General features: G+C 40.0%; 1 protein-coding gene across 4 annotated transcripts in view; it reads left to right on the forward strand.

Moving 5' to 3' along the window:
* PHEX (phosphate regulating endopeptidase homolog X-linked) overlaps positions 1-13,313 on the forward strand; it is a 174,904-nt gene that overhangs the window by 71,323 nt on the left and 90,268 nt on the right. For all 4 annotated transcript variants that reach the window (XM_016166119.2, XM_036227119.1, XM_016166120.2 and 1 more), the window contains one exon: positions 7,621-7,722. In XM_016166119.2, coding sequence (XP_016021605.1) covers positions 7,621-7,722 — 102 coding nt within the window. The remainder of the gene's footprint in view (positions 1-7,620; positions 7,723-13,313) is intronic.

Consider the following 13,313-nt stretch of genomic DNA (forward strand, 5'->3'; position numbering starts at 1 on the left):
TTAGAACACAGTCTACCTGTTCATATCCAGTAAATAGGATTTTGTTCCTTATTACCTCCTCCCTGGTCTTAGGTTTTTTTGGTAGGACATGCTAAATTCCTGCACCACTAGACTAACATGCTTTATAGAATGTCTGGGGCCCAAATAACTTGATTTTTTTTCCCTCTTGCCGACATGTTTAATAGCTATGCAAGTTTGTTAATCCTGACAAACTGGTTTGATTTGTTTTATTAGCTCACTTGGCTGCCAGAAACCTCAGCATTTTCTAACTATCCTTAGTTTTTCTGGCTTTACTGCTCCTACCGTCTCAATATGGGTCTCTTCTTTACTTTTTATTTTAACGGCATTATTTTGTCTTTATGAGGAGCCAATTTCAATTCATTTGAATAAATAGTTACAGTATAAACAATGGGTCAATTAATATTTAACATTTATTAGTGCATTGATTTATTTAATGTCTGTATTTTTAGTAAATTGCCAGAAAGAAAACTTCTAGGAACTTCCCTCAGATTGCAACCTATTTCTTCAGGATTAACCACATAAATTAATGATACTGATTTCCATTTTTCACATTCACTAATTGAGTGGTTATAACTGAAGGGATGTTACCCTGCTCTAGACCAATGGGGATGCTGGAGACTTTTTAATCTTAGTTTTATTAAGATACTACTTATAATTTCTAAATTTTTAAAGAGGAAAATCTATTCAACATTATACCTTTTATTTAAGGATTTCACTAAAGTTACATTATTTTAAAATTAATGCACATACTCAACAGTGAAGGTATTTTCTTTTTAAAAGAACTCTTATCAGCCTATAATTATTTCTAATACATACACATGTATAAACCATTATTAGCCATCTGTCGTATATCATACTGGCATCACCAATGGACTGTAGTAACTTATTGAGTCCTTTGATTTCCAGTAAAATTTATATTTGGAATAACTGTTGGAATAACTTATACATTAGCATATATAAACAATATTTGCTTCAATTTCACTTCTTTGCTAGATACCCACTAGAGGTTTTTAAAAGCATAAATCAATTTGTATTTACTGAGCATCTGCTATATGTGTTATATGAAAGATGAAATTATATCCTGTGAAAAATATGCGAGACATGAAATTGTAAAACTAGCAACTTTAAATTTACAGAACATAGTAGGAGAGGAAAAATTAATATTACCTTTGCCCTTCTAGGTTCTTGTGAAGACCCCTCTGTACTAAAAAGATAGATTAACAGGAGTAACAGGAGGAAAACAGAAGTTTAGTTAATATGTATACTTCCTCTGTACATGGGAGCGATCCAGGAAGACTAAGTAACTCTTCGAAATGGCCCAAGCCACCACCTTTTCTTGTGTCTGCTGTTTCTTAAACATAATGAGTCTATAGTAGTCCTTATGCCAGAAAGGCATATTTTGGGCTGGCAAATCCTGTTCTCTTTCACCGCTTTTTAGTTTGCTTACATATCCATGATCTTGTTTGATGTAAATCATGATTCTTGTCCTCAAAGCTTGCTGTAGGGCAAACCAAATATATATAAGTAGCAATTGAACACACACTTATATTCTGATTATAAGCCTAACAGGAACTCAGAGAAAGGACTGAAAGCGTGGGTTTAAGTGTTTGGGAGTCCTGTGTATGAGGTAGGATCTGAGTTGGCCATGTAGGATTTCTTTATTGCCAGAGACAAAGCTTTGAAGGAAACTACAATGGACAATGGGATGATCTGATTCCTCCTCAAAGCGGTACTGGTATACCTTAGAGATGCTGCAGGTTTAATTCCAGACTACTGATATAAAGCGAGTATTGCAATAAAACAAGTCACACAATTTTTTTGGTTTCCCAGTGCATATAAAAATCATGTTTATACTATACTGTAATCTATTAAATGTGCATAGCGTTATGGCTAAAAACAATGTACATACCTTAGTTAAGAATACTGTATTGCTAAAAAGTGCTAATCATCACCCGAGCTTTCAGTAAGTCACAATCTTTTTGCTGGGTGGGGTGGGGATTTTGTGGCAATGCTGATGAAAATGCAATGACTATAAAGTGCAGTAAAGCAAAGTGCAATAAAATGAAGTATGCCTGTATTGGCATATGTTCCTTCAAGTGCATTAATCAAACCATCTTGACCCATTTATACAAAACACAGAGTTTCTATGCCCATGTAATGGGAGAAAGGGTAAAGAGAAGTCAAAAGAGGAACAGGTGAGCCAATTTTTAATTTACTAAGATAGGAGAATCTCATTTAAAAAAACCCTTTGATGGAAGGGTAACTGGTACATGCATATGCATGTGAGACTCACCAGTGTCTGGTGTTTGATGTAGAACACTATGGATAAAATACTGAGGTGCAAAGAATGAAAAGGGGAATCCATTTGTAAATAACACTGGTTGAGGAAAAGAACCAACAACTGCCCATGGATTATTCAAATGAACTACATATTCACAGTGTAGATCTATAAAATTTGAAATAGATGCTCAACAAAATGGTGATTTGCCTAGAGGGCCCTTATCCTGAATGTGGCATATTTTTTATCCTAGTAACACTCGAATTAATTTTTATATTATGTTTTGATTTTTGATTCTCAGTAAATATTTTCTATGGATAACTCCACCCTATGGCTTCTACTTTAAATGATTTCTCTTAATATTATATGTTGCCTGGTTGGGCCAATAGGTCAAGGTTTGATAAAGAAATACTATTTATGTCTTTTTTTAATTTGAAAATTATCGCAGGCTATTGCTGCCTTAGGGAACGTGACTTAAGGTGATGTTATTATGTGATACTGTAGAGTAGTCTAAAGATAAAAATCAAAAGTGTTCAGTGATTACTCTTCATAGTTTCAGCATGCTAAAATCATTGTTTCTCTTATTTGCATTGACATGCCAACTAATGATACTAAATACCTTCAAAGATTTTCCTTGTTCTTGGAGTCTGCTGGGGTAGTATAGCACCATTTCACAGAAAATATTATATAATAAATCTGTAAAGTTTGCAAAAAAGGAACAATTGAGAACCTGTATTGGGGCCCGGTGCATGGAGGGGGTGGCACCTGGGAAGACTAGGGCAGAGACCAATTGAGGCTCATGGAATAGCAAAGAGAGAAATGATTACTACTTGGGTTTTGACATCTGTAAGAAGGCCACAAAAATTGAGTTACCAAGCATGGATTAGGGAAGATACAGGTGATAGGTGGAGGGGAGAGGGCCAAGGAGGGAAGGAAGACAAAAAAGGAAGCTGCATATGCGTCAACTCTTCGTATTCTTCATCCTGGCAGTAGGCTGAAATCTTTTTGCCTGTTTTTATTTCCATTTGGCATGCCAATCAGCAGGGAACTGAGCTTTGAAAACCTATGCAAAAATGCTTAAAATATTAATGAATTTGATAGTCATTATGACATCCAGGAATGGCCAGGGAGTGTCCTTCTAAACCAAGCTGCTTAGAGATATCTGGAAGCACTCATTTCATTTTAATAAATATACCATAAAAATGCTCAAAAGAGAATAGGGGCAAAATGACCTTAAGATTCACTGTGGAAATTCAAAAATTTTAAAATACATATGTATCAAAGATCTCTTTGGCTTGGAGAGTGCTTATTTTATTTTATTTTATTTTTATTTTATTTTATTTTATTTATTTTATTTATTTTATTTTATTTTTATTTTATTTCATTTTAAACTAATTTATTTTATTTATTTTAAACTGTAATGAGAGCAGGTTAGTTTTTGTACTCCTTACTCCAAATAAATATTTTCCTGGGGTGTGTTCACCTTTTATTGCTATGCGTTGGCTAGGGTATTGAGAGGAAACCTTTCACTGGCCTCTGTCCTCATCTGTAAATAGCCCTATCCCTACCACTGTGTTTATGCACATATCAGTGTGAAGAAGTTGAACTTTAAGGAAACATGCCTTTTAGCAGAAGATAATGCTCTATTTCATGGAGAAAAGACATGCCATTATGCTAAGACTCTCAACCTGCTACCATCTAATCTATAGATTCTTCTGCATCCATTTCATCATTTTATCCTTCTTTGCTCACAATTCTGTCTCATATCTAAGGCGAATCCTTCCATATACAGTTGACCCTTGAAAATGTGGGTTTGAAGTGCATGGGTTCACTTATACATAGATTTGAAAAATTTTAAATCCACATATGTGGACCCCCCATAGTTCAGACTTGTGTTATATTGAAAAATTCACGTGTATGTGGATCCATGCAGTTCAAACCCATGTCGTTCAAGGTTCAACTGTATTCTCTGGATCATGGTCCCCATTGTCCTCTCAAGGACTATTCATGTCTTTTTTTTCTTCCACATTTTCAGTGTCTTCCTCCTCACTGGATCCTTTCTGTCAGCATGGTTCCCCCCCACCCCCATTTTTAAAAAAGATTTCATTAGAGCAGTGCGAGATTTACAACAAAATTGAGAGGAATGTACAGACCTTTCTTGTATACCCTCTGACCCCACACATGTAGTCTTCACCATTATTGACATCACTCTCCAGAGCAGTACATTTGTTTGCCAAAGATGAACCTACATCATAATCACCCAAAGTCCATAGTTTACCTTAGGGTTCACTCTTGGTGATATACAGTCTATGGGTTTGGACAAAAGTATACTGACATCTATCCATCATTATAATATCATACAGAGTACTTTCACTGCCTTAAAAATCATCTGTGCTCTGCCTATTCATCTTCTCCCCACTGCCACCTGTGGGAACCACCGATCTTTTCATTGTCTCCATAGTTTAGCCTTTTACAGAATGTCACATACTTGGAATCATACATTATGTAGTCTTTTCATATTGGTTTCTTTCACTTAGTAATGTGCACTTCAGGTTCTTCCATGTCTTTACATGGTTCGATAACTCACTTATTTTTAGTACTGAATAATATTCCATTTTCACCAATTACCTACTGAAGGACATGTTGATTGTTTCTAAGTTTTGGCATTTATGAATAAAATTGCTATACACATCTATGTGCAGGTATTTATGTGGACATAAATTTTCAACTCCTTTATGTAAATAGTATGATTGCTGGATCATATGATAAGAGTATGTTTAATTTTGTAAGAAGTCATCTAACTGTCTTCCAAAGTGGATGTACCATTTGTATTCTCATGGGTGAGAGTTCCTAGCTTCTCATCTTCCCCAGCGTTTGGTGTCGTCCATGTTGTAGATTTTGGCCATTCTAATAGGAGCGTAGTGGTATCTCCTTGTTGTTTTAGTTTGCATTTCCCCAGTGACAAGATGTGGAGAATCTTTTCATAGGCTTATTTCCAATCCATATGTCTTCTTTGGTGAGGTGTCATTGGGCCCATTTTTAAATCCGATTGTTTTCTTATTGTTGAGTTTCTATCAATATTTAAACAGTCAAATCTCTCACGTGGTCAATAGCCATAACAGCAGCAGCAGTAACAGCAGCAATAAATATATACACACAACCCAAATGCCAAACCCTCAGCTCCCTTTCTTAACCCTTTATCCACTTCTACTCTGTCTTTGTTTTCTCTCCAGGCATGCTGTCTCCACTCCCCATGCATTCTTCATCCCACTGATGTCTGGCCCCCGTCCCCAGTTCTTTCTCTTCCAACATTCCCAGTCTTAGAAAATGGCAGCAGCATCCACCTAGTTTCCTGCTTCAGAAGCCTGGGAATTAATCTGACTCTCTCCACTTTTTTCACCTTCCCACGTACAAATTAACCACTTGCTTTTATTGATTTGGTCAGCGAATCTCAAATCGATCCACCCACTACTTTCCGTCCCGATTACTCCTCCCTGGTTTGGGAAGATATTTATTATTTCTCTTTTTCCATGAAGGTGATAGGCTGGCTGGTGTGTGTTGCTGCATGATGAGGTCATAGACTTAGGGGTGCTGGTGACTGCACAGGCAAAAGATCTAGCCCCTGGAGATTTCCGTGTCATTTCAACACCCTCCTTGTGTGAGTTTTCTGTTCGAAATGTTAACTTCTGCATCTCTCTGTTGGTTCTCTTCTACTTCCCTAGCATTTTACTCTGATTTATGAGGGACAGCTCTGTGGCTTCTAGGAGTTCTGAGCTCATGACTATCATTTAGTTCCATGGTGGGGTCCTGGCTCTGACTTTCTCTAGTTGTAAGAGCTGGAACAGATCATGGACTCCCTTGACTTTTATTTCTTTACCTGTAGAACAAGTGGATTCCCCCCAGAACTAGTGGGTCTCCACCCTGTCTGCACATTAGAGTCACCTGGGAGCTTTTAAAACCCTCCATGCCTGGCTTCACTCAGACCAGTGGCATCGGCATGCTGATGCCCAGCCCTCAGGATTGTTTACAGCTCCCCGCAAAGGTCCCAGATTATGGACAAGGTTGAGGACTACTGATTTAATCATTTTAAAGGGCCTTTGCTTTTCTGTCATTTCATGTTTTCATCAAGCCCCGATCCCAAGTCGAGTTTCTCTTCTTTTAATGTTTTTACTAAGTTGGGAAGAAATAGCTGTGACGTTCGCCTCTCCCCCCTTTCCATCTGTTGTTTGTTCTTATTTACATACGATGGAACCCAGCCCACTGATTTACAGCTCTGGTTCCCTTACAACTGTTATTGAACTGAAAACATAGCTGAAAACTTATTAAACAGAAAAAATTATTTTGAGCTTTGTGCCGGCAATTCATTACAGAACCAAGGAAATGTTTAAACTTTTTTCCTTCTAGAATTAATGCTAAAAGTGGATTTACAACCCCATAATCTCAAATGAAAATTTTAATTCTGGTGCGAAACCCAGTATTTATTCTTCCTTGAGTGTTCTATTAAGGCAACCAAATTATGTCTGCCGGAGAGTGGAATTTTGAGAGTTTTGCACCCATAAACAGGCACGGCCTCACCAGACTGTTCCATATGGGCCTCTGAAGTTAAGTGTTAGAATCTCTCTCCTCCAAGTCATCTCTGCTGATACACAAACAAATACTGGAAGACAAGCTAGGCTAAGACATCATCAATGCTGGTGTGGTCTCACTGTTGAAGCACCCTGGAACAAGTCTTTCAGAAGACAGCCTTTCTGCGGCACTCCCCTTCAGACCTACTATTTTAGATTTGAAATAACATTAGACTTTTATGAGCTGCAAGGCAGTAGAGAGGAGAGCTGGAAGATGACAGAGAATAGTCAAGCATTTGGTTTAACCACTGGCACTAAATTTGGAAAGAACTGGGGTCCTGACATGAGTCTGATTGATATCGGGGGAGTGTCTCTTGGGGAGCTAGCTAGCTCTGCCTGTTTCTTTGTTAACAGTATCTCTTTCAACTGTTTACTCTCTTTCTTCTGCAATACCTGCCTGAAATACACAGCCCATGTCTTTATCTCTTTCAAACCCTCATTAAACTGTTGGAATTAGTTGCTTCCTTGATAGGGATGCAGTAATCATTGCTCTTATGGAGAAAAATGATTAGTTATCTTCTAGTGGTAGAGGGTGAGGAACTTTTTCCTGAGAAAAGAAATGTTGCCAGAGTATATAGTCAAGATGAAAGGAACCTCTTTCCCACCATGCTTAGCATTGAACTATTTCTCGTTGCCCAGAAAACTTTGTCTGAAGTTTCTTGCTTTTTGACCTGTCTCTTTGGGTATTTTTTATAGATGGAGGAATTGATCGAGGGTGTTCGCTGGGCCTTTATTGACATGCTGGAGAAAGAAAATGAGTGGATGGATGCAGGGACCAAAAGGAAAGCCAAAGAAAAGGTAAGGATTCCTTTTGAAGAAAAAAATACGAAACCCTGATTTTTGGTGTAATGGATTTTCATGCTTGACATTGTGCAGTTGATTTTTATATTGACTGAGCTGTTGCTTGCATATGAACCCAGAGTTAGTTGTCTATCTGGGGAATGAATACATAGATTTCATCGCCAGCAGGTGAGAGAAAATAAGATCTGACTTTTCTTTTTCGAACTATGTTTTCAAACATCTTGTGATTCAGTCTTTCGTTCTCTCCTAATTGCCATCTGTAAGAGCCACATGGCTTGCCTGCCCAGCAAATTTTGCCATAAACCATCATTGGCTATGGCAGAATGCAGAGCAGTGGGGAGCCTTGGGGAGCAGTTGGCAGAAGAGCCCTCAAGGCACAAAGAAGAAAAACCCATATTGGCTGTGTGTTCTTCTGCTCTCTGCACGATGTGTACAAATGTCCTCAGGCAAATCCTTTCCTGTAACTAGGCAGATTTACATTCTAACCTGTCATTTTGCATGGATGATCCAATAGCATGCTTGTAAACTGCAGACCAGTGGTAGACCATTGTGTAGGAATACAAAAATACTTCCTAATAGAACTGGACCCTTGGTAGGCTTTGTAAACTTCTGGTACTAAGCACCAAGATAAGGGAATAAATGAGAAAAGTATTCAGCAGCCATGCTGTCAAAAAATAAAGAATGGCACCCGTCTTGAATTCTAGGTATTCTGATGCAGCTGGAGTGCAAATGTGTAGGGAACACCTGTTGCATTCTTAATGGATGCTACGCTGCAGCTGGGAGACTCTGAAATCCATTCTTAATGGATGCTGCTCTGCAGCTGGGAGATCTCTTCTTTAGAGATTTTCTTTAGAAACTTTTCTTAAGACAGCAATCACCTGGAGTGCCCACATACTCTAGAGCTTTCTGGGCCCCTCCCCAACAAGATCTCATTTAGTGAGTCAGGGGTGCAGTATGAACATCTGTGATAATCAGTCTCCCTGGTGATTCATATTGCTGCGCAGGCCCAGGGAATACTGCTTAGAGGCATAGTGAGTAATGCTTAGCACAAAATATTTGCCTCATGGTCAAGAAATAAAGAGGGAGAGGATTGAAACTACTCTGTATGATACTGTAATGGTGGATATATGTCGTTATACATTTGTCCAAACTCATAAGAGTGAATCCTAATGTAACCTATGGTCTCTGGGTGATGATGATGTGTCACTGTACGTCCATCATTATAAGAAATGTACCACTCTGGTGGGGGAGGGCATTGTTAATAGGGAAGGCTATGCATGTGTGGAGCAGAGGGTATATGGGAAATCTCTAGACTTTCCATTCAATTTTTCTGTGAACCTAAGGCTGCTCTAAAAAAATAAGGTCTGCTTTTTTTTTTCCCCAAAGGGTGACATTCTGGGAGTGTTTAGCCTTGTTGAGATGAGAACATATAGAGGTTTAGCAAGGATATTTTCTAGAGCTTTAATATTCCAGAGATGGATAAATATTGCCATAGATGCTTTTGTCAATAAACATGAAAAGGCTGTTCACTGTTTACAGTGAAGAAAGAACTTGAGTGTCAGGGAGGTAGGGGGTGTTGGAGGAAGACAAAAGGTAAGTTTGATTTTTTTCCACCTTCAGAAACTGTCAAAGCTGTCTTAAGTTAAGTAAGGCACAAGCTAGTGAAGGCAAGAGTATGCGGGTTGTGATGAGAAGCTCTCCAGATGATGGATAAAACTTTCAGCACCAACATGTTGTTGTTGTTATTGTTGTTGTTTTGAAGGCTTCATTTATTTTCCGAGCTAGTTTTGATATCTGAACAGAATGCATCTTGTACTTGGAAGTTGGGAGCTCAGTGCATTGGGGGTTCTAGATCCAAGCCTGAACCCTTGCGAACTGAGGGCCACTGGTGAGGAGGATAGTGTGGAGTGGTGAGGGGTGTGTGCCTGTTATAAATGGATGAATACCAGGGGATTGTTCTGCGGACTGTAGACAGTTCTTTGGGAAGTATGGCTGGTGATTGCCTCAGGTAGAGCTGCATAAGGGAGTGGGTGCCTTACAATTGGGTCTTCTAGACAAGTGGCCTATGGTTCCTCGAAGGAGGATTATTCTCAGTCCTTCTAATCTTAGACCTGTTCCTGTTTGCCCCTCACCCTTGAGTAATGCCCCAATCTTACATATTTCAGTGCAAGCCCTCAGTTTTTTCTTCTAAAAGTAAGGTACGATAGAATATTAGCCATAAGAAGAGATGAAATACTGCCATTTGCAGCAACGTGGATGGACTCTGAGATAAGCGAAATAAGCCAGAATGAAAAAGCTGAAAACCACATGATATCTCTTATACGTGGGATATAAACCTAAAAGCAACAAATGAACAAGACAAACAGAGACTCATGGTCTTGGACTGTAGACTAGTGGTTACCAGAGGGTAGGGGGAGCGGAAGGGGAGAGGTAGATGGGGTAAAGGGGGTCAAATATATAGTGACAGAAAGAAATCTATGGAAGATGAACACTCAATGTAAAATATGTGTGTGTGTGTGTGTGTGTATGCCTTATTGTTAAAGTGAAAAATATATATATATAAGGTAAGTCCTCACCTGATGTTAATAGATTCTGTGACTTTAAGTGAAACAATGTATAGTGAAACCAGTTTTACTAGGTTAATGGATACAAAAAAGTTAAATTCCTAAGGCAGCTCATCAACATTATAACAAAATAACATTAAATGAAGTAACATTATTTGAAATCCTGCTGTACTCTTTGAACACTGCGGTTTCTTTGAGGTGAGTTCAACCTGCCAGGAGTACAGATATCAAAGGCAGTTGTCCTGCTGGATTTCATCAGGTTCCCTGAGTATATACTGTATTTCAGGGTTCAGAGCAGTTCCTTTAATGAAAGGCAAGAGGGAATGTTGTCCAAGAATTTCCAGCAATTCTCTAAGGCATTTTGGGCCCTGGACCCCAGAAGATGCAGGTTTTTTTTTTTTTTTTTTTTTAAATTAAATGAACATGAAGTTCTAGACATGACCTCTGGGTGGAGCTCGTAGTACTCACAAAGACATATAGGGAGCTGAAGGCTTTTATGCAGCTTTCTGCTCTGGGGTTGTTTTTGGAAAAAAAAAATTCTTGCCCTTTTTCTCTGCTGTCCTCGATTTGATTGCCTTTTAATAGTCAACAAGAAAGGAGAGGCATTGCCTAATAATTCCTTGAATCTTAGAAGGAAATCTCTGACGATCTTTGGGGATTGTTTTTCTGGTACTGAGTAGCCCCTGCATTAAGACAGGATTTGCCTACATTTGAAGTGGAGGTGAATAATTTGTCTGCTCTTCCTGGTATGACTTGACACTGTTCTTTGGGCATGTATTGTATGCAGTATATCACCCAGGCGGAAGATTTCTCATCAATAATAGTGCCCACACGGGCCAATGTTGAGTCACTTGGCAACCCATTGGGAAAGCTGGAAAAATGTTCCGATTTGTGAGGGGGAGAAGCTTTTCTTTCCCTTACCATTCAGCTCTGGACTGCAGCTAATTATAGTGCCTCCTAAGGGATGTTGACCTTGGCATTCCCTAGTGACCAGCCTCCTGAACGGAGAGGGTCCAGATACCTGCGGTGATCTGAGGCCTAACACCTTGGCTTTTGTGGCAGTGACCCAGGTCTCGAAATGGAAGCACTGGGATCTGGCTTTGTTGTGCTCTTTGCTAGGGGTGATCACTGTAAAAGATAAACGAGGATACCTCTGCCCCCGTGAAGGGTAAATTTGTTATCTCTGTCTCCCTTCCTTTCCCATCTCATCTCTTAAGAGGTCATAAGTGGTTTTGTGTTGTTAAACCGACAGCATAGATTTCAGTATGGTGAAATAGGCACCAGTTTTTATTTAGGATTCTGTGTTCCCTGCAAGCATGTGCTCTTATTGTAAACAAGCAGGAAAGGACAGGGTCCTGTTATTTTTCTTGTTATCATAGATGTTGAATGAGTGTAAGATGATACAGATTATTTTGGGGGGTGTCTTCTGGAAGATTTGCCTTTTCCAAAACAGAGCAGGAGGATCTCAAGGTCACTACGTGATGATTCTGAGGCCTGGCAGGAAGGGATGCAGCACTGCCTTCGGCCGCCCAGGCAGCGGGAGCAGGGCTTCTGCTGGCGAGCTCTGTGTCAGATCAGGAGGAACAGCTTCCTGAGCTCAGTTGGTCCTCAGCTGGATTTGATTTTGTAGCCAAAAGCTGAATCCTTTCTGAAAAATTTGTTTGTGCTCTTTGCCCGTGGGACCTATGCTTGCCAGGCCATCCCCAGAGAAAAAGACCCAGACGGAACTCCTAGAGCGGCAGCATTCTCAGGATGCTGTGAGAGGCCTTAACCCTGGCTGCAGCAGGTACAGAAGATTCCCGGGAAGTCTGCTATGTGGCCCCATCTCCACAGGCACATGACTCCTGGACATTGGCTTTGGGTGAGGTGGGAAACATTTTCCTATAGAGAGTCTTAAAAAAAGTGTAGCTCACTTCTTTGGCTTTGCTTCTGTTGGGGAGGAAAAATAATCTTTCCTTCTACCCTTCTAAGTTCTTGACTGGGGCCCCTATAACAAAAGATAGGTTAATGAGAAAAAAACAAACAGAAGTTTGTGAACACATATATCATACATGTATGAGAGAAACTCAGGCAAATGAGTAACCTAAATAAGTGGCTTAGAACTCTGGCTTATATGGCATCTCCAATAAAGAACAGTACATTTTTAGAGAAATCACAAGACAGGAAAATGGTTTTAGATTTCTAAGGGCGACAGATTGTGGGAAGGTAAATATATGGGAAACTAATGGTAGGTACAGGCTAGTTAGTGAAGTTGGTTATGTCAATTCCTCTGGTGCTATCTCTAGGCTGTTAGGGTCTAAAGTTGTCTCTGGTCATTCACTTTTGTCCTTCTTGGTAGAAAGGGGAGAAGGGACAACTTTGAATATTTATGTCCTTCTTTTGGCAAATTGGAGGAGAGGAGGGAGCTTTTATTTGCATCTGCTCCTTCTCAGTTACCTTTAGCTCAAAATAATTTTTATGTCTAAGAGACAACTTTTGAGGTGATATTCTAATTTCTTTCATCTATAAGCTCTGCCCAACCCTAGGTAGTAGATTTCTGCCCAGATATCCAGTCTGTACCAACTGTGTTGGTGCCCTGCCCACATCCCAAGCCCAGTGGTTTTCAGGTTGTGCTTCCAGACCAGTAGTAGCAGCCTCACCTGGGAACTTGTTAGGGATGGAGATTCTTGGGTCTTTCCCCAGACCTCCTGGGCTCTGGGAGGAGGGCCTTGCCATCCATGTTTTAACAAGCCCTCTGAAGGAATCTGGCACACATTCAGGTTTGAGGCCCTCCGCCCTTACCATTACCCTCTGTTGCTCCCTTGTCTGATTTCTAGCTGTGGGCACTGCATTTTGCCCAAGAGCTTTATCTTCCCACCGGAGTCTGCTGAAAAGGCCCAAAGGTCTGGGGAACGAGCACACCCAGCGATCGATGGGGTGTCATGTATGTGCCCCCAGCCCCCTCCTCCCTTGAGTGTGTGTTCTACACAGGCTCCTGGAGTTTCCCCAGTGGGGTAAGCTCCAGCTGCTCATACTGACAGCTGG

The sequence above is a fragment of the Rousettus aegyptiacus genome, unplaced genomic scaffold (assembly GCF_014176215.1).
Source record: "Rousettus aegyptiacus isolate mRouAeg1 unplaced genomic scaffold, mRouAeg1.p scaffold_m13_p_9, whole genome shotgun sequence".
NCBI classification, from domain to species: Eukaryota; Metazoa; Chordata; class Mammalia; order Chiroptera; family Pteropodidae; genus Rousettus; species Rousettus aegyptiacus.